The sequence below is a fragment of the Neoarius graeffei genome, chromosome 19 (assembly GCF_027579695.1).
Source record: "Neoarius graeffei isolate fNeoGra1 chromosome 19, fNeoGra1.pri, whole genome shotgun sequence".
Classification (NCBI taxonomy): Eukaryota; Metazoa; Chordata; class Actinopteri; order Siluriformes; family Ariidae; genus Neoarius; species Neoarius graeffei.
In genome coordinates, this window is record NC_083587.1 from 29,936,756 (window position 1) to 29,961,900 (window position 25,145).

Below are 25,145 nucleotides of genomic sequence, written 5' to 3' on the forward strand. Positions count from 1 at the left end.
AAAGCGGAGGTTCTGATCCTTCATCTCTTTTTTTTTTTTTCATCTCAGCCCAAAATGTTTTCAGTGTATAGCTAAGATGAAAGAATTGGCCTTGCTGCTCCAATACTTTTGGAGGAGACCGTGTCTAGTTAAGTGCATTAATACAGACTAAGAAACAAACAAGTAGGCCTTATATCAATTTCCAAGGAGGGGATAATTGTAGTCCTTATCCACTCCTGATAACGGTTCTAATGCAGCACATGGTGTTTGGTCCCTGATAAAAAGTCAGCAATGTTGTGGAGAATGTTTTGGTTAGGACGAGAGACGCACCAATACATTTTTCAGTTCTGATCCGATCCTGATACCTGAACTTGGATTGTTTGCAGAGCTTTTTATTTTTCTTGAATATCATCAGCGTTGATATACACAAGGTTAGATGAGGCTTTAGTACACTACAGCATTTATTTTAAAAAAAAAAAGTACGTATTCCAAAGCAGTTTATTTGAACTGTAGTTTAAGTAGACTCCACATACAAACAGGTGGGAGTGCAAATTGCTATAGCAACTCCTTTAAACGTTTTAAAAAAAACTTGAACAAATCAACTGCACAGCAAAAGCATCAACTACGAGCAAGTAGACTTCTCTACACAAGTTCAAAAGCAGCAAGAGAACTACTGTAGTTCACTCAGTTGCAGGTTAGCTTTGCTAGATGGGACGCGTTCAAGTATGTTACCAGAGGCTTATCACAGCAGAGCAAAACTCTATACTTAACACATCGACTTGATTTTTGATGGCTTTTGTGACTGTACAATATCTGTACGAACAATGTGTACCACCACAGGGAACCCTGTGCAAGCGCAAGGCAACGTACATCAAAACACTTGACCACCAGACAATGAAATGTATTTTATTGCACATGAGATAGATGGGGTTTTATCCAGTGATTAAAAATTTTTTTTAAAAATAAACGGAATTATTTAATAACAGTTTACACTCATCAGAAGCTCCGCTTTTAAGCAGTACCTTTTTTGTTTAGGCAAATGATCATACATGAGTCTTAACCAAGAGAACAAAGGCACAAGTGTGTAATTTCAAACAAAAAGTATTTGATACAAACAACTTTGTACAAATACAATAATTAGACATCTGGCAACACTGCTAATGTTCCAGTATGCCACCTATCTGTCCAACTCAGAACTCCAATGGCCCTTTTCCACTACCCTTTTTCAGCTCACTTCAGCCCGACACGGCTCGCGTTTCGACGACCTCATTGCAGCACGACTCAGCTCGCTTCAGCCCTACTCAGCACCCAAAACTCGCATGGTTTGGGAGTAGGGCTGAAGCGAGCCAAACCGAGCCGAGTGGGGCTAGGGGCGTGAGCAGACACTCCCCTGTGCACTGATTGGTGAGGAGGAGTGTCCTCACATGCCCACACACGCCCCGCGAGCACACTGGGATCTGTAAACACCGTAAACCTGGAAGAATTATGAAGCCTTATGCGCCTCACCTCATCTATACGCTCTTACCAGTATCTGTTGGCGTTGTCGGTGACAACAAGCCACAGCACCAAGACCAGCAACACTAACGACTCCATGTCCTCCATATTTATTGTTTACTATCCGGGTCGTGAGACTACCGCTTAAAAGGTCACTGATGTCACCGTTTGCGCCGCCTAACGACATCACGTGACGTCCACCCACTTTCGCTAACTCCACCCAATGTGTCCACCCACTTCCAGCCAGCACGGTTCAGCGCAGTTGTAGTCGAAACGCAACCCCAACAGCCCTACTCAGCTCGACTCAGCCGCGTTGGTAGTGGAAAAGCGGCACAAGAGACCAGAAAACAAAAACACCCCACATACTGGATCTCTTTATAGAACTGTTTCATTACTAGTTAATTTGTGCTACAACATTCTGGATTCGGGCTTAAGATTGCATTATTACACATTTATCCACTTGTTAAAACGACACATCAACCTTCCGATCATACGGTTTCTGGGTCCAAGCCTCTACCACAGTGGCTAAAAACCATTCACTTGTAATCCTTGAGAGTTTTCCTTTCAATGAGAAAGAGGAAATTACTGCAGTTGATAATGCAAGTTACAATTCTTAAATGAAGAAAAGTTTGGCGCTCATACATGCTAATGCTAGCTAGCTAACCTGAAAACTTGACTGATTAATTTTTTTTTAAAAATACATTCAATTGGAGCATCTGCTGGATAAGTTCCTGTGAATGAGCTGGTCCTGTCTGATTTGGGGGCTTGGCAGGAGTGTTTGGACCCAGAAACGGCTGTTACGTCATGCGTGGCATCAGACTTAACAAGCAGATAACAAAAAAAAAAAAAAAAAAAAGATAAAAACCCACACATGTGATTTTGGAATTTGGATCAGTAACATCAGTCTGACATCTGAGGAGTGAATTGGTTCCAACTCTAGCTAGGATGCATCATGGTGTTCTGACATAGCTTGACATGAAGTACAATTACTGGTTCCACCCCAAAGTTGATTTTCCTCCAACAGCATGTCCAGAAGTGTTCCATTCCTTTTAGAACACTAAATTTAAGAGGAAACCTTACAACCTACTCAAGTATCAAAACGCTTCACAATACACTGTGCTGTTGGCATCATGACAACTTGCATTTTCATGCATTATATTTCAATGTGAATAATTTGCTTGGGAATGTGAGAAACAGGACTGTACCTGCCTGAACTATACTTATTAACTGCTGTATATTGAGTTGTCCTAGTTTTCTAGCTATATTGCACATTTATAGGAAGATTTCTCTTTCCTGCCCCATCAGGAAACATTATCTTGTGAGACTTCAGCAAAAATGTTGGTAGCTTATATGACCACTCGATTAAAAATGACCGACCTAGGGATGGCGAAAACTAAAAAAAAAATAATAATCTTGACCGACCACCGAGCCTCATTAGCCGGTTAACCTACGAGTTTAAAATTCTAGAATTGGAATTTAGAATCTATTCTAAATCTAACCGCGAGCATCCGCACATTCAGTCCCAGTCGCTGCCCTCCACTCACATTACCTTTTCTACAGCGCGAAACATTTAGTCAAACGCGGCACTGATGTCGAGGGGTTTGTATTGGAGCGGAGGACAAATGGCTCCAGCTTAGAGACAGTTTCAGTTGGCCATGATGGCGTTGAACATAAAGTCAAGTGCTAGAAGTAGTACATAACATTCAGTGATGGGAATAACGGCGTTAAAATAAAGGCTGTTATAACGCCGGGTAATCTAATTAATTAGCTACAATCGTTATAACGCCGTTACCAATATCAACACGCCATTACTGCATGGTATTGAAGTTGCTCTGAAGCCGTCACCGACTTGGCTCACAGACAAAAGCTGCGTTTGTCACTCCCCCTCCAGACACCGCTGTCGTTTCATTCTCTCCCCTTCCCACCAAAAGTCGGCATCTGCGCCTTTAGTTTGTGTGGAGAGAGATGATCTGCAATAACATGCATTGTTGGCTACAGACCGAAACATACTTTCAGAATGCACTGACCAAGGCAGGACTAAACTCCATGTGCCTTCTAATAATAATAAAAAAAAAAATTGTAAGCTAAAAAGCCTGTGTCTACACTTTTCTTTCGCCGAGTATCAGCTGTCTTCAACTGGGGCGGGAGGGCGGGACATGACTGAATGGGTGTTTCTGATTTGTCAGCTGTCGTCCTTCCACCGCATGGCATGCCCCAAGCGTTTACAACACAGAATTCCAGGTTCTCCGCTCCAAAATCGGCAGCTTCAAAACGATTGATTTTTTTTTCTAACCGACAACCAAAAAAAATTAACCGGTTGACGTTGATTCGGTCAACCATCGGTCAAACGGTCATCGGTTAACATCCCTAGACCGAACATGATCATAAATGAACGATTAGTCTAGAAGATTAACATTCTCACTTAAAAACACAAGCAACATTGAGTGTTGGACAACAGCAAAGATATTCAAATCAGCTAATTAGATTTTTTTTTTTTTAAACCTAGTAGCTCTGACGCACTACAGTTTTACATTTTTATAAAATGCAAAACATATACATTTCAATACATCATCCTGCTTTTTTCATCCACACATTCAAGTCAATCACATTCATTCCAGGTATTAAAAACTAAGTCAACCAACATCGTACATATTCATGTATTCACCTCAGCACTCACAGCAAGCAAAATTAATTTAGCATCAGAACGTTTCAAGCTTGAGACAGACAGCAGATGTGTCCTTATTTTGCATTTGGTCAGAATTGGAAAAAAAAAAAATCAGGGCTTACAGAAGACATGCAGTTGAAAAACGTGTGCAGAACCAGTAAAGCAAGATGACTTATCAGTCCACTTATGCCGATTTGGGGTCTTGTTTGATTGATATAAGCACTTAACATTCTCATGTTAACAGTTCTGGAGTGTAATATAAAATTGACCAGATGGAAGGTCCGTATCGTGAAATTACTGACAGAGGCCTCTGGGCTGAGGTCACAGTATTTCATGAAACGGACCGACCTTAAGCTAGTCAATAATATTTTTTTTTCCTTTACCAAATTCTAACAGAAAATGAGAGCACCCAAAGGGGAAAACAAAGCCAAGACAAGATGGCATTTTGAATCCTCATTGACGACTGTAATGCAAATGGCTTCCTCCTTGGTATACAAGTGCACTTCCATGGCAGGAGCAAACAAAAACAACCCTACATTTTGCTGCCTATGTAGTTCTCTATTTATACAAAATTGAGTCATTCAGGATTCAGCCATGTTTTTGCTCGGCATTAGCAACAGTTACAGGTTTTCGGCTTTCTCCTGAAATATCTTTATTTCATCATCAGGGTAGTAAAACTCGCTTTCGCTGTGAACACAGTCATTATCACCATCCATGCTATAAAATGAATGCTATTATACTGAAATGTGAAAATAAATGTTGACAAAAAATTGCTACGTTTGTTGTTGTGAACGAGTGAGTCGCCAAAGGTCCGTATCGTAGGATTCCGGACCGCTCGCGAGCCAATCAGAGCGCATGATTTGATGGAAACCTGACAGCGAAAAAAATTCAGTATTTAATATATTTTTTAAAATAATCAAATATCAATCAAGAAACATTATAATGAACTGTCAAAATAGTCATTAGCTGCACCACTAATTTAGTTATATTTAATTTTATGGAACATCTACAAACAAATTACAGTAATTCCTGTTATTCTGGGATCAGCCTGCACCAATTCAGGACCATTCTGATACGGCTGAAAAATTTCCAGAGCCTTGTAGTGCAACATAATCAAAGAAGAGCATCGTGGCATCTGGGACACCCAACGCCACCCTGACAAAGTCTAGTGGCCCTTTTCCACTACCCTTTTTCAGCTCACTTCAGCCCGACACGGCTTGCGTTTCGACTATCTAAGAACAGCACGACTCAGCTCGCTTCAGCCCTGCTCAGCCCCCAAAACTCGCACGGTTTTGGAGTGGGGCTGAAGTGAGCCAAACCGAGCCGAGTGGGGCTAGGGGCGTGAGGAGACACTCCCCTGTGCACTGATTGGTGAGGGGGAGTGTCCTCACATGCCCACACGCCCCGCGAGCACGCTGGGATCTGTAAACACCGTAAACCCGGAAGGAGAATTACGAATTACGAGAATTATGAAGCCTTGTGCGCCTCGCCTCATCTATACGCTCTTGCCAGTATCTGTTGGCGTTGTCGGTGACAACAAGCCACAGCACCAAGACCAGCAACACTAACGACACCATGTCCTCCATGTTTATTGTTTACTATTCGGGTCGTGAGACTACCGCTTAAAAGGTCACTGATGTCACTGCGCCGCCTAACGACATCACGTGACGTCCACCCACTTTCGCTAACTCCACCCAATGTGTCCACCCACTTCCAGCCAGCACGGTTCAGCGCGATTGTAGTCGAAATGCAACTCCAACAGCCCCACTCAGCTCGACTCAGCCGCGTTGGTAATGGAAAAGCGGCATAGATGTCAGAATTTTTGGGATTTCCTCTTCCAGTTTGAGAACTATGAGGCGTTCCTTGATAACCACGATTGACAATTTCTTGACTCTCCTCGCCACGAGAAAAGGGCATGAACAATGATTGGTCAAAGTCAATCTTGTGACACTGCCAGTCTCTTGACCAAGACCCGGCAAAAATTTATGGCACTATGACGGTCACCATATAAGATTAGGCAATCATGAAAGAAAAACATTATGCAGACTGATTCTGGCATTATCACATCCTGCTATAACAACTATGAACAATAGATCCATCATGAGCGCCTCTCTTCTCTTTAAAATAATAAGCCATTAAGACACAAAAAGCTGGCTTTCATGCCATGGCGAAACCAAAATGCTCAAAATCTTCTGTTCCAAACACACTCCCATGATGGACGGGGGAATACTAACTGTTACAAAGCTCTAAGATTGAAGACTCCTTCCATAAACGAACATATAATTAATAGTTATTCCACAAAAATCAAGTCGTACATAAACTGGCAGCTGAAGAGGCACGCTGCATCGAGTTGGCTACAAGCCATGTACAATGAGGTTGAGTGGAATAACTTAATCTAGCCACATTCACTGGATTTTGAGAAACAGCACATTTTTTTTGCAAACTTGATACAAGATGTCTGACAATCATTTCTGCTTAGACTAAACAAACCAGCAAAGTGACAATAGCAATTTGAAAAGTCCTATAAAAATTCTTGAAAAATAATACATTCTGACCATCAAATACTTTTATTCCATATTTTGTTGCTTTTTCGAGGGGTTTGTTTTCGAGTAGAGTTCTTATTTCATCATCGGTTGGTTCAGCAACACACTCCATTTTCTTTTCCTCTACCCACGATATACAAGCTGATAGCCTCATGGTAGAGTAGCCAATCAGAGCACGCAATTGCTCATATCCAGTGAATGTGGATAGAATAATACAAGTTTTTCCTGTGTTAAATCATATTAGTCTTAGATTATGTGGCCAGTCCACCATACATTTGAATTAGAGCCAGCACTACCATCAGAGCTGTTCTTATAGAAACCTAACCTTTCCTTCTGACCAGTCAGAACGGGGAATTCAACAGCACTGTGGTACACATTATTAAGAAAGGTAACAAGTAACATCGCAATCTGGTACGAAGTAACAATTTTTGGTACCAAGTAACATCAATGTTAGACACTTTTAGGCTACGTTCACACTGCAGGCTGAAGTGACTCAAATCCGATCTTTTCGCCCATATGTGACCTGTATCCGATCTTTTATTGACAATATGAACGACACAGATCCGATTTTTTCAAATCCGACCCAGGCCGTTTGGATATGTGGTCCTAATTCCGATTCCTATCCGATCTTTTCATATGCGACTTCAGTCTGAACCGCCAGGTCACATTCATCCGACTTACACGTCATCAACAAGCCACAAACGTCACTATTCTGCGCTGAAGTAGGCGGCGGGTCTCTCAAAAAAAAGTTACAACAACATGGCGCATGACATCAATGCGAGGGACGCTTCGGGCTGTGAAGGTTCTGAATCTTCTCAATGGAAGGACGCAGAGGTTAGGGAGCTGATTTCCATTTGGGGGGATGCAGCTATTCAAGCTAGATTGGATGAGTCATACCGCAACCGGACGGTTTTACTTCCGTAAACACTGGCCATGCTCACTGCGTGTGACGTCGTCGTATCCTGCAATGCGCATGTGGAACACTTTTAGGTCACTTTTCGTTCATACTGAGGATCACATACAAGTCGCATATATTTGTTAATGTGAACGACCTCACAAAAAAATCGGATTTCACAAAAAAATCGGAATTGAGCATTAAGCCTTGCAGTGTGAACGTAGCATTAGAAAACTGATTTGTTAAGGGGGTTTCAACTGGCTTGTTTAAGGGTTCTATGCAGAACCCTACACAAAGGGCTCCAACTCGAACCCTTCATCATTAAAGGGGCCTTCCCAGAATCCAATTCCTTGTTTTGAAAGCTCATGACTGCTACTCGATAGCTTTCTATTCAGCAAAACCTCCACAAATTCACTCTTCATCCCTTTGAAACTCATCTGGAATCTTTTATTAATCTATACATCATAAGTAGACACTTTGAACAAAACGCACCCATCTCTTTCCTTTGTGAGACGGCCAAGACTGGTGCAACTTCGTTACAATAGAATAAATCATACAAAATCAGAATTAATTGGTCAAAAGAATTTAAAATCGATATTCTGACAATAGAGCAGCAGCTACAATTAGACAGTCCATAATTGGACACCTTTTCATATTTACCAATTTAAAAAAAATAAATTAAAAAAAAATTGTAAAGGTGAGTTTTGGTTACAACAGTTATTGTTGGTTAGTCTGTCATCCAGAAGACCCCCCTCGTCCCTTGATCGTGTCATCTAATGACAACTCGTTACCCGAGATGGAATTTTATTTATTTATTTTTTAAGCACGATCAACAAGTTGAGGAAAACCCGGACACCATCACAGGTAAGCATGGTGGAAAGATCATGGACATGTTTGTACTCATCAAAGTTTCATGATCTCCTTGTCAAAACCTACTTTGTTTCTCACGATTTCATTTGATAATTGCCATTTTGTATCTAAACGCACTTTTGAGAAGTCACGAAAGATGTCAATAATAATGATTTTCACCGGTGTCCACAGTTATCGACACCCTGTGGAATTAAGTGACCTTTACAACTGTTATGTATCGATCTGTGTGTAACAATGTCAAAGTACTTTTAAAAAAAGAGTGCTGCGATTAATTTTTTTTTTTCTGATTCATAACAGAATAGAATGTTTATAGAGTATTTGGAATCCGACTACAATAAACAGAATTGGACCAGAATTAAATTTCTTATTTACATAAAAAAAGCTACATGCTTGAAATATTCAGATTTTTCCATTCCATTCAGAATTTTTGCAGTTTGTTGTAAATATCTACCACATATTCCAATATCAGGAGACATTTTATATTTTGGTTTGAGGAATGAGATGCGACCTATGATCTGGATTTTCACATCATTACAATGTCAATTGCCTGACATTTATTGGTAAACTACAAAATTAAAAGTTAATACAATGAATGACTAACAAACCGATCTACAAAAATACTTAGAAAGTGGAACAAAGATTTCTTTGAACTGAATGTTTAACCTGTCATTTGTTTACAAAAATTAAAATTACTTCATCTACATAAGCACCAACATTGATATTTACATAAAAAGATACTTTGTATTAAATAAGAGTATGTAAAACAAATTTTAAATAAAAAGTGTTTTGTTAACTTAATACCACAGATTTTTTAATATAAATAATCTGGATGTAGATAATTGCAGAACGTGTCGATAACTGTGGAATGGGGTCGTGTAATCAGATACACTAAGTAATCAGGAATCAACTCTTTTTCCAGTGGAAGTTTGAGTCATTATTTATGCACCGTTTACATACTGAAAGCCTTTTCTACTTTTGCAATGGCCAAAAGATCATTAAGGTGTCGATAATTGTAGCTGTCACTCTATATTAAAATCACATTACAATTTAATGATCTACAGGCTAGGATGTCCACTAAAATTACACAGATTGTGTTTGGGATATTGTCTCTCATCTCAACTCATCTCTAGCCGCTTTATCCTGTTCTACAGGGTCGCAGGCAAGCTGGAGCCTATCCCAGCTGACTACGGGCGAAAGGCGGGGTACACCCTGGACAAGTCGCCAGGTCATCACAGGGCTGAAGGCCAATTTATGCTGACAACCCAGTCCTCGCAGATAGCGTCGCAGACAGTGTCTGCGTAGCCCCCCCACCTTCGCAGACGCTCTGCACGCACCTCCCAAAAATTGTGACCACCGCAGAAGCCTCGCAGACAAGAGGGCTCTGATTGGTCCACTCTACATCCGCTGTACACGCACTTCCACTTCCCTACTTTCCCGGTTTGGCTTGTTTTCACGACCGGCATTTTTAAAAACACGAGCGAAGATGGAGCAGCATGAAGAGCGGTTGATTGAGGAAGTACGTACATCTATACGACTCCAGTTCTAGTCATTATAAAAAAAAAAGTTCTAGTCATTATAAGTAACCAGAGGATAAACACTCCACTAGCCACACCCACCAACTACTCCTAGCGACTTCGCGCCCCCTTGCATTGTGGCGGTGAATAACATCGCGCACACCTATTACTCCCCGCTCAACGATAAATTACAACTGCCTGCGAAAAGCTATCTGCGAAAGCCTTGTCGCAAGAGCATGCAGAGGCCTTGACACAGACAACCATTCACACCTACGGTCAATTTAGGCCAAGTTTACATTAGACCGTATCTGTCTCGTTTTCTTCGCGGATGCACTGTCCGTTTACATTAAAACGCCTGGAAACGCCGGGAAACAGGAATCCGCCAGGGTCCACGTATTCAATCCAGATCATGTCTGGTCCGGTGCTGTGTAAACATTGAGAATACGCGGATACGTTGTGCTGAGCTCGAGCTGGCGTCGTCATTGGACAACGTCACTGACATCCACCTTCCTGATTCGCTGGCATTGGTCATGTGACACGACTGCTGAAAAACGGCGTGGACTTCCGCCTTGTATCACCTTTCATTAAAGAGTATAAAAGTATGAAAATACTGCAAATACTGATGCAAATACTGCCCATTGTGTAGTTATGATTGTCTTTAGGCTTGCCATCCTTCCACTTGCAAGTGGTAAGTGACGCGCATGCCCGACATGCACTGAGATCACACACACAGCGGCTCAGTCCCGAATCACTGGCTGTGCACTTCACTCGCGCGCTCTGTGAGCTGCGCAGGGCCGGAGTGCACACCCTCCAGAGGGCACTCGCTGTTCAGGGCGGAGTGATTTGGAGCGCAGGATGACTGCGGAGCCGAGCGTATCCGTGTATTGGTGTTGCTGTGTGCACGCTAATCATTTTAAAAACGTTAATCTGATGATCCGCTGATACGGTCTAATGTAAACCCCACCTTAGAGTCACCAGTTAACCTAACCTGCATGTCTTTGGACTGTGGGGGAAACTGGAGCACCCGGAGGAAACCCATGCGGAGAACATGCAAACTCCGCACAGAAAGGCCCTCGCCGGCCACGGGGCTCGAACCCGGACCTTCTTGCTGTGAGGCGACAGCGCTAACCACTACACCACCGTGCCACCGCTTTTGGAATATTGTTTGCATCAAAAATGGCCACTTGGTGTAGAGGATCCTGGGAAGGGTAAGCCAGCCCCTTTAAAAGTTGTTTTGAATTATCCCCCCCAAGAATTTTGAAGCAATCATGGTCAATTATCTGCCACCTACAGATTGGTGTGATTAATATCCCATTAAAAGAGAGGTAAAGAGGTCAAGATAAAGCTGGGAGGAAAACACTACACACACAAAAACCCCACAGTATTCTAAAACACACTGCATGCCTAACAACTGCTCCACATGTCTGCAAATCAGTAAATGCCCTCATAAATAAATGAATAGCCTATTTATACTGCTAAAGACAACAGTGTAACTTCTAAATATTACACAATCCACCCTGACAGGTTAATTAACACCGGAGGGGCCTGGAAATTACTTAAAGCATTAAAACTCTTCACTGAGGATTATATAACGCCATCAACACTGATGCCAACTGAAAATCAAATCAAAAACTCATCGTGATGATTTTGCTGCAGTGCAATACCGCTTTAAAATAAATAAATAAACAAACAAAACAACCCTCGTCGTCTCAACATTTAAATAAAAATCACCCAGCTGAAAATATACTACTTCAACATTAATTACTCGCAGTTTCGCTTCATTTGTGTGAGATATAACTGAGAAATTTCGCTGCATGATGCAACTGTTAAGGAAATACCAATAGTGTCCATTTGCAGTGGTCTATCTGCTACGCCAATTAGCTTTCGTGCTACACACACACTCAGTTGTGTCCTACTCGCCTAAATAAAAGTACTCTGAACTCAACCAAGTCCAACAGAGCCGACTAAAATACGACATACAAAACAATTCGTTTCACCCGAAATTATTTAAAATCCCCACAGCGTCCGTTTACCGCTGAGAATTGTGTTAATTAAGCCACAGCCTCATTAGCAAGAACCAATTGGCAGGGTTAGCTATCCTGGCTAGCTAACATTCCAATTAGCTCGAAAATCACGAAACCTAACGTTTTAAGATCACTCATTCCGGTCTGTTTTGAACACTAATCGAGTCCAACTTTAATCAAGGTTAAGATAATTTCATTAGGACATTACGATTTAAGTAAAATAACCTAAATCGTCTGCCACCTCACCTAGCCATCCAGAAAAAAAAACTAAACAAAATTGGCTAGCTAACTAATTATGCATCGCTTATCAAGCTCCAAGAGCCGTCTTTTAACTTAAATTAAAGCCAAAACTTCAAGCACAAACAGAAAAATTGTACAGCGAACCGGGATATGGATCGCTATTACAGCGAAAAAGCAGAGTCAAAGTCAAAAGGCACTAATTGAATTTCCGTAAATAGGCTTTTATCCCCTTCTCATTTAAAGCCCCGGCCTTGATTAGTGTCCTCATCCGCAGATTGTAGCCTGTTGGTGGGGTACGCAGTGCACAGCGCCCGCCGGAAACCGAGGCCTACACCGACTAAAGCTATTTAATTAATGCCTTTAGATTCCTCTAACAGACGTGTATAAATTTAAACATAGTCACTAATTGCTCTTCTTACAATACTTAAAATCCGAAACCCTGCCCTTCGATACCTAACTTCATGGTCTACCAAAAACATAATTAGTGAGAAACATAACTATTTTTATGATCGTCGTGTCTAATTATTAACGCCCGAATAATAAACGGCGTGCTACAAAAAAGAGCTACAAGGCAGAAAAGTTTGCAATTTAGCTCCTTAAATCCAACTGGAAGAATTCAAACGCGATAGCAATTAGTCACCGATTTTTTTTTCCAGCGCAATCAGATCAACAACATCCCGGAGCTTCACTTAATTCAGCCATAACGTGGTTTAATTAACACTAAAGCAATTAGTGAAAGCGTTTACCTGCATGGTGACGACTCACTGCAGCGCTTCCTGTCGCTCTACAACACTGAAAAGTTTTTCTTCTCTCCCTCCTCCTCCTCCTTCCTCCTCCTCCTTCCTTCTCCCTCCCTCTCTCTCTCTCTCTCCCTCCCTCCTTCCTTCCTTCTCTCTCTCTCTCTCCCCCTGTAGTAAACACACAACAGCTCCCCCCAAAGCCCACACACATTAACCAAGCCGCGTTTTCACCCACAGTTACAGTGATGAACTGATCTGATAAACCCATTAAACAATGTGCACTTTTAACTCGCATTAACACTCGCACCGCAGCGCTGCTCCACTCTGCAACCTGATTGGTCAGAAGCTGTTGATTAATTTTCTATGACTCTGAAAGTAGTCCCGGCTGTTATTCAAATCACAGGTTTATATTAATCCACCTGTCCTAATATAATTAATATCAAAAGATGATGTTAAGTAGAGGATTAAATAGAGAGGAAAATATGGCTTTATAACTGCCATAATGTAAATTATTACAAGCACTTCTCAGCAGCACGGTGGTGTAGTGGTTAGCGCTGTCGCCTCACAGCAAGAAGGTCCGGGTTCGAGCCCCGTGGCCGGCGAGGGCCTTTCTGTGCGGAATTTGCATGTTGTCTGCGTGGGTTTCCTCCGGGTGCTCCGGTTTCCCCCACAGTCCAAAGACATGCAGGTTAGGTTAACTGGTGACTCTAAATTGACCGTAAGTGTGAATGTGAGTGTGAATGGTTGTCTGGGTCTATGTGTCAGCCCTGTGATGACCTGGCGACTTGTCCAGGGTGTACCCCGCCTTTCGCCCGTAGTCAGCTGGGATAGGCTCCAGCTTGCCTGTAGAACAGGATAAAGCGGCTACAGATAATGAGACTGCACCCATGGCCTGAAGGTTAGAAAAACAGCCTTAGGCCCAAAAGGTCGCTGGTTTGAGTCCTGGCGTCTGCAGGAAAACCATGAAGGCAGTTGAGTGAATAAACAGCATTTTCCTCTGTATCATAGCTGAAGTACCCTTGAGCAAGGAACCTAACCCCAACTGTTAACTGGGCACTGTAGCATATGTGTGTGCTCATTGCTCGTGTGTGTGCACTACTTCAGATGGGTTAAATGCAGAGGAGGAATTTCAGTGTACATGTGACAAATAAGGCCGGTGGTGTAGTGGTTAGTGCTGTCGACTCACAGCAAGAACGTCCTGGGTTCGAGCCCAGCAGCCGACGAGGGCCTTTCTGTGTGGAGTTTGCATGGTGTCCGCGTGGGTTTCCTCCAGGTGCTCCGGTTTCCCCCACAGTCCAAAGGCATGCAGGTTAGGCTAACTGGTGACTCTAAATTGACTGTAGGTGTGAATGGTTGTTTGTCTCTGTGCTGGCCCTGTGATGACCTGGGGACTTGTCCAGGGTGTACCCTGCCTTTCACCCATAGTCAGCTGGGATAGGCTCCAGCTTGCCTGCGACCCTGTAGGACAGGATAAGCGGCTATGGATAATGGATGGATGTGAAAGATAAAGGCTTCTTGTCTTGCTGACTTTCCATACAATTAAATGTAACAATAAATGGTTAAAAATCACAATGTATAATAAATGTAAGATTGTAATTGCTGGCAGAGGAATAAACCGTTTTGGTTTTATGTGCTTTATTATGTATCAGAATGACATCACCCAGTCATTTATTATTTTTTTCTGTAACCGCACACCCTGTTGAATTTCATTCCTTACATATATTAAACATTGTCAGCTATTGTAAATTGTTTGTCAACAACAAAACCAGTCAGTGAAGTTGAAAATAAACACACCCAAACATTTTGAACTGTGTTGTCTTCTATTGCATTACATCACATTGCATTTCACAAAAGAAAATTGTGATTAATTCTGATGCGCTAATACATGATTATGTAATACAATGCCCATCTATCTATCTATCTATCTATCTATCTATCTATCTATCTATCTATCTATCTATGCATACATACATTATTTTAAATGTTTTTGTCTTAAATCCTAAATCTGTTTTGGATACATACATTTAAATGCCAAATATCCACACAGATGCTTTATTAATTATGGAGTGCAAATGGAACTGGTTACTAAGATGGCAATTTCCCAAATTTTATTTAAATTACATGTTTGATCATGTAAATATTTTATGATGCTTCAAAGTTTTACAAGTGAGGGAACATTCCTCACCCACATGCTAATGAAGAAGCAAAGAAACAAAAGCCAAAAGCAGTCATGAACCTTGAGTATCGGGGGGGAAAAGCATTTTAATATGGAGGTCACACAGGTTTGTTTATTTGTTTGATTTACCAGTCACAGATTTTCAGCTTTAGAGCACAAATACACAAATTAAAAGGCTGACGTTTCATTTGTACACTGCACATGATGAGAAAGTGTTTGAACTTTTATATTGAAATTCATGCCGAGAAGCCGGAAGTAAAGTCACTCGAAATGCATTATGGGGGTTGCGTAAAGCTTTGGGTGAGTGCATTATCATTATAACCAAAATCCAAGTGTCATCATGATGAATTCAAATGGTTGTTAAGTTGTACATTTTCTTTTTATTCTGATTTATTTTAGAGTAATGCCTGTGGAGGTGGAGCGGAAGTTTGTGTGTGACTCACACATCCATGAGAAACTGAAGGACATTGGAGGTGTGTTTCATTCCCAACTAGATTTTTATTAAATGCCCTCATGGTTTGTAAGGGTGTAACGATATCAATATTACTGAATATCAAGCATTATTTATAAATAGCATCGTCCCTGTGCGCTATATTAAAAATTGGTGACAAGGTCACTTTTGCCTGCACCTGTTCAGGAGAGAGTAGCTAACGCATGCTCAGAAAGTGACTAGAAGTCGCTGGGTGACGTAATATGCTCATTTGCATGTACAGTGAATCGTCATATTCATTTGCATCATAGACTAAAAATAATGGACAGAGCCTGTGACGTCACTCATAGGATTTCCGAAGAGCGGGGTTGAAGCTCAAATAAGGAGGCTAGGGGCGTCACCATCTTGGCAGCGCCAGACTCCGCCTAACTCCCAATTTGTCCATAAATGGAGAAAGGGGCGGGGATAGTGAAGCCTGGCCGCTGGAACACGCCTACTCACCTCAAAGCTAACAATCTACTGACTAAACTAAAAGTAGCTGCTCTATAAGATACAGACCATAACCTCAATGGCTGGTTTATTAAAAAAAAAAAAATCACAGGGCGCGTAACCGTAATTGTTAATAAAAACAACATTAGCGATAATATTCCCCCCTGATAGCTTCGATAACTAACATAAGCTTGGTTAATAGCTAGCTTGCTAAAAATATTGAAAGGGAAATACAGTCTACTAAAGCAAATTAAAGTAACTTACAGGTGTAGTAATATGGAAACGCTATTAGATGAAAATAGGCAAGGCTCCATTAATTAATTATTTTCTGAGGTAATGCCAGCTAGTGGCAAACAATATAACACAAATCCGGCTGTCACTTAAATCGTCCCCGCCCCAATTATGCATAAATGTATGGCTCAAGATAATTTAAACTGTTGAATCACATAAAAATTCACCCCCTGTACAGTTGTCACGAAGGGGGAAACTAGCTATAGAGACCAAAACCGTTTTTTATACCAGGCTGTAAACATGTTTGTTTTCGCTGGAATTTGAACATGGGGATCTATGGGAATGAACTCGCTTTTGGAGCCAAACTCAAGTGGCCGTTCGAGGAGCTGCAGATTTTAGCACTTTTGCATTGGCTTCACTTTTCAGGAGCGGCGGTTGCCACTTGGTTTGCATACAGTACCAGTCAAATGTTTGTACACCCCTACTCATTCATCCTTTTTCCTGTATTGTGACTATTTTCTCTGTTGTAGAACAATACTGAAGACATCAGAACTATGAAATAACATATGGAACATGTATGGAATTGTGGTAAATAAAAAAAGTGTGACAAAAACATTTCATATTTCAGATTCTTCAAAGTATCCAGCATTTCCCTTGATGACACTTTGCACACTATTGGCATTATCTTAATCAGCTTCTTAACCAGGTGTAGTGGTTAGCGCTGTCGCCTCACAGCAAGAAGGTCCGGGTTCGAGCCCCGTGGCTGGCGAGGGCCTTTCTGTGCGGAGTTTGCATGTTCTCCCCGTGTCCGCGTGGGTTTCCTCCGGGTGCTCCGGTTTCCCCCACAGTCCAACGACAGTGGGGAAAGATTAGGTTAACTGGTGACTCAAAATTGAGCGTAGGTGTGAATGTGAGTGTGAATGGTTGTCTGTGTCTATGTGTCAGCCCTGTGATGACCTGGCGACTTGTCCAGGGTGTACCCCGCCTTTCGCCCGTAGTCAGCTGGGATAGGCTCCAGCTTGCCTGCGACCCTGTAGAACAGGATAAAGCGGCTACAGATAATGAGATGAGATGAGCTTGATGAGGGAGCCACCTGGAATGCTTTCCAATTAACAGGTGTGTCTCGTTAATTAGTGGACTAGTTTCTTGCCTTCTTAATGCGTTTGAGATCAGTCAATAATAAATAAATAGCCCTATTCCACAACTGTAGTAATCTGTCAAGAACCGCTCAGCTAAGTAAAGAGAAATGACATCCATCATTATTTTAAGACACGAAGTATATTTTAATTAGTAAAAATAAAGAAAAAACATTGAATTTGAAGGTGTATCCAAAGTTTTGACTGGTAATGTATATCAAAATGTGTGAAGAAGTAAGATTTTCTGAATATGAAGAGAATATTAAGTTACTTCCTTCTTTTCTATAGAAATAAGTTGCCAAATATGATAATTCTATAAAGAACAGACAGGAAAAGAGATACTGGTAGTGAGTAGTCAGAAATGGTTATGGATGGACTCGCTCGCTTTTCTTACTTGTAAGTTGGGTGGAACGAAAATACCGATCAGTGATTGTTTTCAATGATCAATCAGTGCGTTTACATGCACATCCAAATCGAGCTACTGTCGGTAATCGAGCGAAGGGTCCCAGCAGGGGTGCCAGAGAAATCCAATCCTACATGCACACAAGGAAATTGAGCTATTGTGTGAGGTACATTGTGCACCCGAGCCACAGGTGGTGCTACACGCCCCATCGTGTTGGTACACTTCCGGTTGTCGTCATGAAGAAGAGCTATTCAAGAGTAAAAACAAAGTTAACAGTTCCGTGTTCACAAGAAGAACGACGACGAGGACAGCAACATCGAGATGTGTGTGTGTATATGTATGTATGTATATATATATATATATATATATATATATATATATATATATATATATATATGGGGCGGCACGGTGGTGTAGTGGTTAGCGCTGTCGCCTCACAGCAAGAAGGTCCTGGGTTCGAGCCCCGGGGCCAGCGAGGGCCTTTCTGTGTGGAGTTGCATGTTCTCCCCGTGTCCGCGTGGGTTTCCTCCGGGTGCTCCGGTTTCCCCCACAGTCCAAAGACATGCAGGTTAGGTTAACTGGTGACTCTAAATTGACCGTAGGTGTGAATGTGAGTGTGAATGGTTGTCTGTGTCTATGTGTCAGCCCTGTGATGACCTGGCGACTTGTCCAGGGTGTACCCCGCCTTTCGCCCGTAGTCAGCTGGGATAGGCTCCAGCTTGCCTGCGACCCTGTAGAAGGATAAAGCGGCTACAGATAATGAGATGATATATATTCAACTCCTTAAGCTGAATGAGCATGAACTCTATCTCTTCATTGCTCCAGAAGTGCACGTTTCTACTACTGCTGTCATGCCGACCGAGGCTGTTGTGTTTCCCGTTTGTGGTCTCGTCACTTCCGGAAGGGGCAGTGCTGAAGTAAGTAGCTCGACTACGTAGCTCGATAGGGTTTACATGCGCTAAGTAGCTCGGCTACAATCGCATAATCTAGGTCGCGTAGCTCGATTACGAGAAATCCAGTTCGGTTCGATTTCAGCCAAGCTAAGGTGTTTCCATGGCATTTAGAATTTCGATTTCAGTCGAGCTATGGCAGAAATTTGATTTTCTCTGTGTGCATGTAAACGCACTGAATGATGATGATCACTGATTGTTCAATGGGAGGAACACTGGTGATTTGTGACTTGATCTTTGAGAAGAATCGTAATCAGTGACTGGTTGTTAGGAACAATGGTGATCAGTGATTGGTCATTGGGAACATTAAGTCATGCAAGCGTAACTCAGATTTTGGGTAACGGTGGTGATTCAACGAAACCTGCTCTCAGCTTGTATAGCCATCAGATGTGCTGTGAGCTTTGTCACTTTTTTTGAAAAATAAAATGCTAAAAATAGTAGCAAAATCACTAAGTTTGCAACATTGGACAAGACTTCTAAAGCCTTCAAGGTGAAACTGATGTTTCTAGATTGTTCTGATAAACTACGAAAAGTTAAATCTTCTAACAAGTCCACTTTAAATATTCTAAATAATGGACTTCTTTGACTGAATAACTGTTACACTGCTTCTGCAGTTTAGTACCTGCTGCACTTTAAAACGACAATTTATCCTTTTGCAACATTGAATGTAAGAAAAGATTCATTAGACCATTTTTACAAGGTTTGTTTACAGTGGCTGCATAATACAGTTGAATTTTAGCATAGAATTAGTGAAAACACAATGTGCTTAACTAACATACTAAAATAATTTACTTTAAATTTTTAATTAGGGTAAACCAATGAACCCTTTTTAAGGTGCTAGATGGAATTTCTTTCTCAATGCACAATTTTATTAGCCACACACACTCCATCCATCAATCTAAAGCAATCATCATAGGACCATCACTGACCAGGTGTAGGAACATGAGCTGACATTTGCCCTCTCTCTTCTCTCCTCCTAGCTGTATTTTTGGGTCAGTATGAGTTTAAAGATCAGTACTTCGACTCAGCAGACTTCACATTAACGTTAAAAGATTTCTGGCTGAGAAAACGTGAAGGATCCTGGGAGCTAAAACGGCCCTCGTCACAGTCAAATGCAGAGAAAAGAGCAAAGGATGTGTGCACTAATTACAAAGAGGTCACAGATGTGCTTCAGATCAGAGCAGACCTTATGTCTGTCATGGGCATTTATGCAGAACACACGTCAGACTCCTTACAGACACAACAAGCTAAAGATGTTCATGTGGAGTTTGGAAAATGGCTGCAGGATTTGAAGCTGGAGTGTTTTGCGGAGTTCACCACCGTCCGGTGTTCTTATGCACTGGAGAATGATGGGGATGACAGAAGAGTCCGGGTCGATCTGGATCAGGCCGATTTTGGCTACTGTGTGGGAGAGATTGAAGTTCTTGTTTCAGAAGAGGATGAGATGCCGTTTGCGGTGCAGACTATTGAGAAGATGGCTCAAAAAATAGGTGATTGGAAAGTATTCCAATGTGTTGATAAGTGTTTATACAATATACTGTACCGTAATAATCAACAATCCATGAATATTGCTGTCATTCAAATTACACTTTAAATTATGGTCACTCTGACTGCATTTCATGCAGATGTAGGCTGCCTAGATAGGCAGCATTTATGGGAACTGCCCTGTTTGGAAGGCAGACAGAACTGTCACTGCTGTTTGCAGAAAAATAAACATTATGTACAGTACTGTGAAAAAGTCATAGGCACCCAATTTTTTTCATACAAACTTTGTTATAGATTTCTATTTTATGACTTCTACATTATCGAGTCAGTACAAAAACATTTTAGAGTCCAAACGTTCGTTTTCCAGCACAAAATTAAATTTTACAGGGGAAAGAAAAGTTTGTATCTGAGCAGCATATTATATCAGAGCCCACTTTTCAGATTAAAAAAAGAAACCATAATGAAGGCTGCTGGGTTTTGGTGCAAAATGAAGACGCGAGTGTGACAGTCAAAGTGTCCAGAAGAACTGTGGCTGGTTCTGTAAGATGCTCAGTAAAACCTACAGCTCATTTCCTTATCAAACTGCACTCACTGTACCCGAGACTACTGTTTTTTTTTAAGTAAAGGGTCGTCTCACACCAAATATTGACTTTGTTCCCTTTATTATAGCTTACTGTTGTTTAGTATTTTTTTAATCTTGAAACATTTCATTTCATTATTTTTTTTAAAGCCATTTTTGGTCTACAGCATTTCTTTATATGTGCCTAAAACTTTTAGACATGCAGTACTGTGCAAAATGGCGGATAAAAAACTGTGTCAGTATTTTGTGATCTGTATTATCACCAAATTATACAAGAATCAAATCCAAAACAAGGCAGAATTGCATTATCTTTACTGACGAGCTTTTGAAGTGACCATTATGATGATATTGTGTGTGTTAAATATTATACTGTACATTTGACATCAGAGAACCGTTTTATTGGAGTATACCGATCAGAGAATATAAGCTGCTCAGCATCATAGCTGTATAGTAAAAATAGGAATTAGGAATTTTCATTTTCTTTACAAAATTCTTAGCATTATTTTCCTCAAATATACCAATAATACTTGAGTAATAATATAATACTACATTTTCTGTCTTCCTCTTTTTGACTTGGAAGGTCTCAACGGTGAGCAGAAAACTGAGGGGAAAATGGCTGTGTATCTTCAGAGATTTCGCCCAGGTCACTATGTGGAGCTTCATAAAGCTTATATACTATGAAATAATTGTAAACATTCTTCTTCTTATTATTATTATTATTGGGAAGCTATAACCTAATGGTTAGAGAAGCAACTCTGGGACCAAAAGGGTGCCTGTTCGATTCCCCGGACCAGCAGGAATGGCTGGTGTGCCCTTGAGCAATGCATCTAACCATCAACTGTTTCCCAGGCTGTATGTCCCTCTGGATAAGAGTGTCTGCTAAACGCCTGTAACATTATTATTATTATTATTATTATTATTATTATTATTATTATTAATAGAACATTTTATATATGTATATACACAGTGGATGTAAAAAGTCTACATACCCCTGCTAAAATGGCAGATTTTTTGTAATTTAAGAAAAAAAAAATCCTGTCAGAACGTATCCCACCTTTATTGCAAAACTGCAATCGATACAAAAGTTAAAATCAAATCAAAAACTCATCTCATCTCATTATCTCTAGCCGCTTTATCCTTCTACAGGGTCGCAGGCAAGCTGGAGCCTATCCCAGCTGACTACGGGCGAAAGGCGGGGTACACCCTGGACAAGTCGCCAGGTCATCACAGGGCTGACACATAGACACAGACAACCATTCACACTCACATTCACACCTACGGTCAATTTAGAGTCACCAGTTAACCTAACCTGCATGTCTTTGGACTGTGGGGGAAACCGGAGCACCCGGAGGAAACCCACGCGGACACGGGGAGAACATGCAAACTCCGCACAGAAAGGCCCTCGCCGGCCACGGGGCTCGAACCCGGACCTTCTTGCTGTGAGGCGACAGCGCTAACCACTACACCACCGTGCCGCCCAAATCAAAAACTGTTTAGGGTAAAAAATGAAATTAAAAACCATAACGCCATAATTGTACACACCCTTTAATAATCAAGGATGTGGCTGTGTTCAGAATCAACCAATCACATTTAGTCTTATCTTAAATGGTAGTTAGCATATACCTGACATCAATTCAAACGGCTCTGATTGACCTCAGATAAAGTTTGGCTGTTCCTGTAGAATTATTACCTCCACCAAGGCGGTTATGTTTTCGGTAGCGTTGGTTTGTTTGTTGGTTTGTCTGTTAGCAACATTACGGAAAAAGTTATGAACGGATTGCTCTGAAATTTTTCCAGAGGTGTGACTCGGCACAAGTAACAATCCATTAAAATTTGGCGGTGATCCGGATCACCTTCTGGTTCCCGGATTTTTTTAAAGGATTCTTGGCGGAGGTCTGCGCTCTCCGAGTGCTTTTCTAGTTCTAATATCCTCTTGGTTGCATCATACTCTAAAAGCCATGGTCCCTTTTGAGTCTGGTTCCTCTCAAGGTTTCTTCCTCATGTCGTCTGAGGGAGTTTTTCCTTGCCACCATCACCACAGGCTTGCTCATTGGGGATAGATTAGGGATAAAATTAGCTCATATTTTAAGTCGTTCAAATTCTGTAAAGCTGCTTTGCGACAATGTTTATTGTTAAAAACGCTATACAAATAAACTTGACTTGACATGGTCTGCAAAGAGCTTTCAAAACATGAACAGGAGAGATCTCATCATTGAAAGGTATCAATCAGGGCAGGGATACAAAAAATATCCAAAGCATTAAATCTCCCATAGAGCACAGTGAAGATAGGCATCAACAAGTGGAGGAAATATGGTTCAACATTGGCTCTACCAAGATCAGGATGTCCCTCCAAGATTGATGAGAAGACAAGGAGAAAACTGATTGAAGAGGCCACCAAGAGACCTACAGCAACATTAAAGGAGCTGCAGGATTTCCTGGAAAGTACTGATTGTTGTTACATGTAGGGAACAATCAGTTGTATTCTTCTGATTCTCCTACAACCATGTGGACAAATGTATTATGGTTTGATGAGACCAATGTTAAACTACGTAGCCATAATTCCAAAAGTTGTGTTTGGTGCAAAAATAACACAGCACATCATCAAAAGAACACCGCACCCACAGTGTAGCATGGTGGAGGCAGCGTCATGCTTTGGTTCTGCTTCTCTTCAGCTGGAACTGCGGCTTTAGTCAACGTGGATAGAATTTTGAATAGCTTCAACTATCAGTCTGTTTTGGCACAAAACCTTCAAGCATCTGCTAGGAAGCTGAAGATGAAAAGGAATTTCACCTTTCAACATAACAATGACCCAAAGCATACATTGAAATCAACAAAGCAGTGGCTTCACCAAAAGATGATCAATGTTCTGGAATGGCCCAGCCAGAGCCCAGACCTTAATCCAATTGAAAATCTGTTGGGTGACCTGAAGAGAGCTGTGCACAGTTTAAAGTATGTCCTTGCAATTTGACAGATGTGGTCAATATTTGCAAGGAGGAGTGGGCAAAAATTTCAAAGTCCAGATGTGCCAAACTGATAGACTCGTACCCAAAAAGGCTGAGTGCTGTAAGAAAATCAAAAGGTGCTTCAACAAAGTATTAGTTTAGGGGTGTGCGCATTAATGCAACCAGGTTGTTATATGATTTTCTTTTTTGCTAAACAGTTTCTGATTTGTTTTCACCTTCTTTGTAGAGATTGCAATTTTTCAATAAAGGTGGAATAAGTTCTGACATTTATCTTGGCTTCATTTTTTTAAATCACAAAAAAACTGACATTTTAGCTGCGATGTGTAGACTTGTATCCACTGTATATGCCTGTAATAATGTGTAAATGTCTGAAGTTTGATCACAAATCAATTCTGCTGAGGGAGTCTATGGGGAAAGATGTCTGAAAAGCTTGTCAGAAAACCAAACAGTGAGCATTTAAATAAATACTATAATTAATAAATTAAATTGTTGATGTGCGTCCTGATGTTTTATATTTCTGTTTGTGATTTATTAAGGAGTCTGTAAACTTCAGTTCTCTACTAGCAGGCAGTGCTGATGCTGTGTAAAAGGACTCTTGAATTAAGAGTAGTACTTTTGTGAAATCTGAATTCTTACTTTTAAAAACACCATGAACAAAACATGTATGAAATAAGGTGCAAAGATAAAGGAGTCAGTATGCCTTTGGAACTTTAAAACTTGCAAATAATACGAAAGTCTTCTGACTAATCACTTTTATTTATCCTGTGATGAAACATTTCTATTCTAATGGGTGTCTGTGAAGGTTCTCAGTCACCCAGGTCATCATAATCCGTCAGTGCTCAAGAAGGCAACTGGACTTGCTTGAAATCCTTGAAGACATTTCACCTCTCATCCGAAAGGCGTCTTCAGTTCTGTCTGACTAGTGGGGAGTTCCAAGTATTTATCCTCTCGTGGACCAAAAGCAATCCTAAGAAAAGTCGTTGAGGTCACATGGGTCGTTGACCCTCTCAGCTATCCTGTAGGTTGTTTGGGTCACTGGAGGTCAGGAATGAATGGTGTTAGCAGCCTAGAGGGTCGTCGGCTCTCTCTGCCATCATGTGAATTGTTGAAGTCAGCTGAGTCTTGGTGTGGATGTGTATTCAGTTTTCTGGGAAGTGTGCCAAGGACTGCATTGTAGGTGGCTGATAAGTGGTGTCACCTCCTCTGTTCAGTGATGGTCGTTCCAGGTTGACGAAGATGGCTTCTTTTACTCCTCTTTCAAAGCATGCAGTATCTTCTAACAGTATTGTGACTCACCAGATCCTCATCTCCACAAGCTTCTGCTTTGGAAGCTATAGA

General features: G+C 41.2%; 2 protein-coding genes across 2 annotated transcripts in view; one reads left to right on the forward strand and one right to left on the reverse strand.

Annotated features, from left to right (window-relative positions):
* The window catches only part of zfhx2 (zinc finger homeobox 2), a 44,150-nt gene extending 31,113 nt beyond the window's left edge, over positions 1 to 13,037 (reverse strand). Inside the window, exon 1 of the mRNA XM_060899974.1 lies at positions 12,971 to 13,037. Coding sequence (XP_060755957.1) covers positions 12,971 to 12,976 — 6 coding nt within the window. The 5' untranslated portion in view covers positions 12,977 to 13,037. The remainder of the gene's footprint in view (positions 1 to 12,970) is intronic.
* Positions 13,038 to 15,414: 2,377 nt separating this feature from the next.
* Positions 15,415 to 22,036, forward strand: thtpa (thiamine triphosphatase). The gene is made up of 4 exons (XM_060899978.1): positions 15,415 to 15,440; positions 15,540 to 15,613; positions 19,760 to 20,269; positions 21,425 to 22,036. The coding sequence occupies exons 2-4, from the start codon at positions 15,544 to 15,546 to the stop codon at positions 21,523 to 21,525; spliced, it is 681 nt and encodes a 226-aa protein (XP_060755961.1). The 5' UTR covers positions 15,415 to 15,440; positions 15,540 to 15,543; the 3' UTR covers positions 21,526 to 22,036.
* Positions 22,037 to 25,145: the final 3,109 nt, after the last annotated feature.

Bases quoted from the DNA above. Each gene is read 5' to 3' on its own strand.
- thtpa (XM_060899978.1), top strand. From the start codon at position 15,544: ATGCCTGTGGAGGTGGAGCGGAAGTTTGTGTGTGACTCACACATCCAT. The intron at 15,614-19,759 runs GTGTGTTTCATT...CTCTCCTCCTAG, and splicing joins GAAACTGAAGGACATTGGAG to CTGTATTTTTGGGTCAGTAT. The intron at 20,270-21,424 runs GTGATTGGAAAG...TTGACTTGGAAG, and splicing joins GAAGATGGCTCAAAAAATAG to GTCTCAACGGTGAGCAGAAA.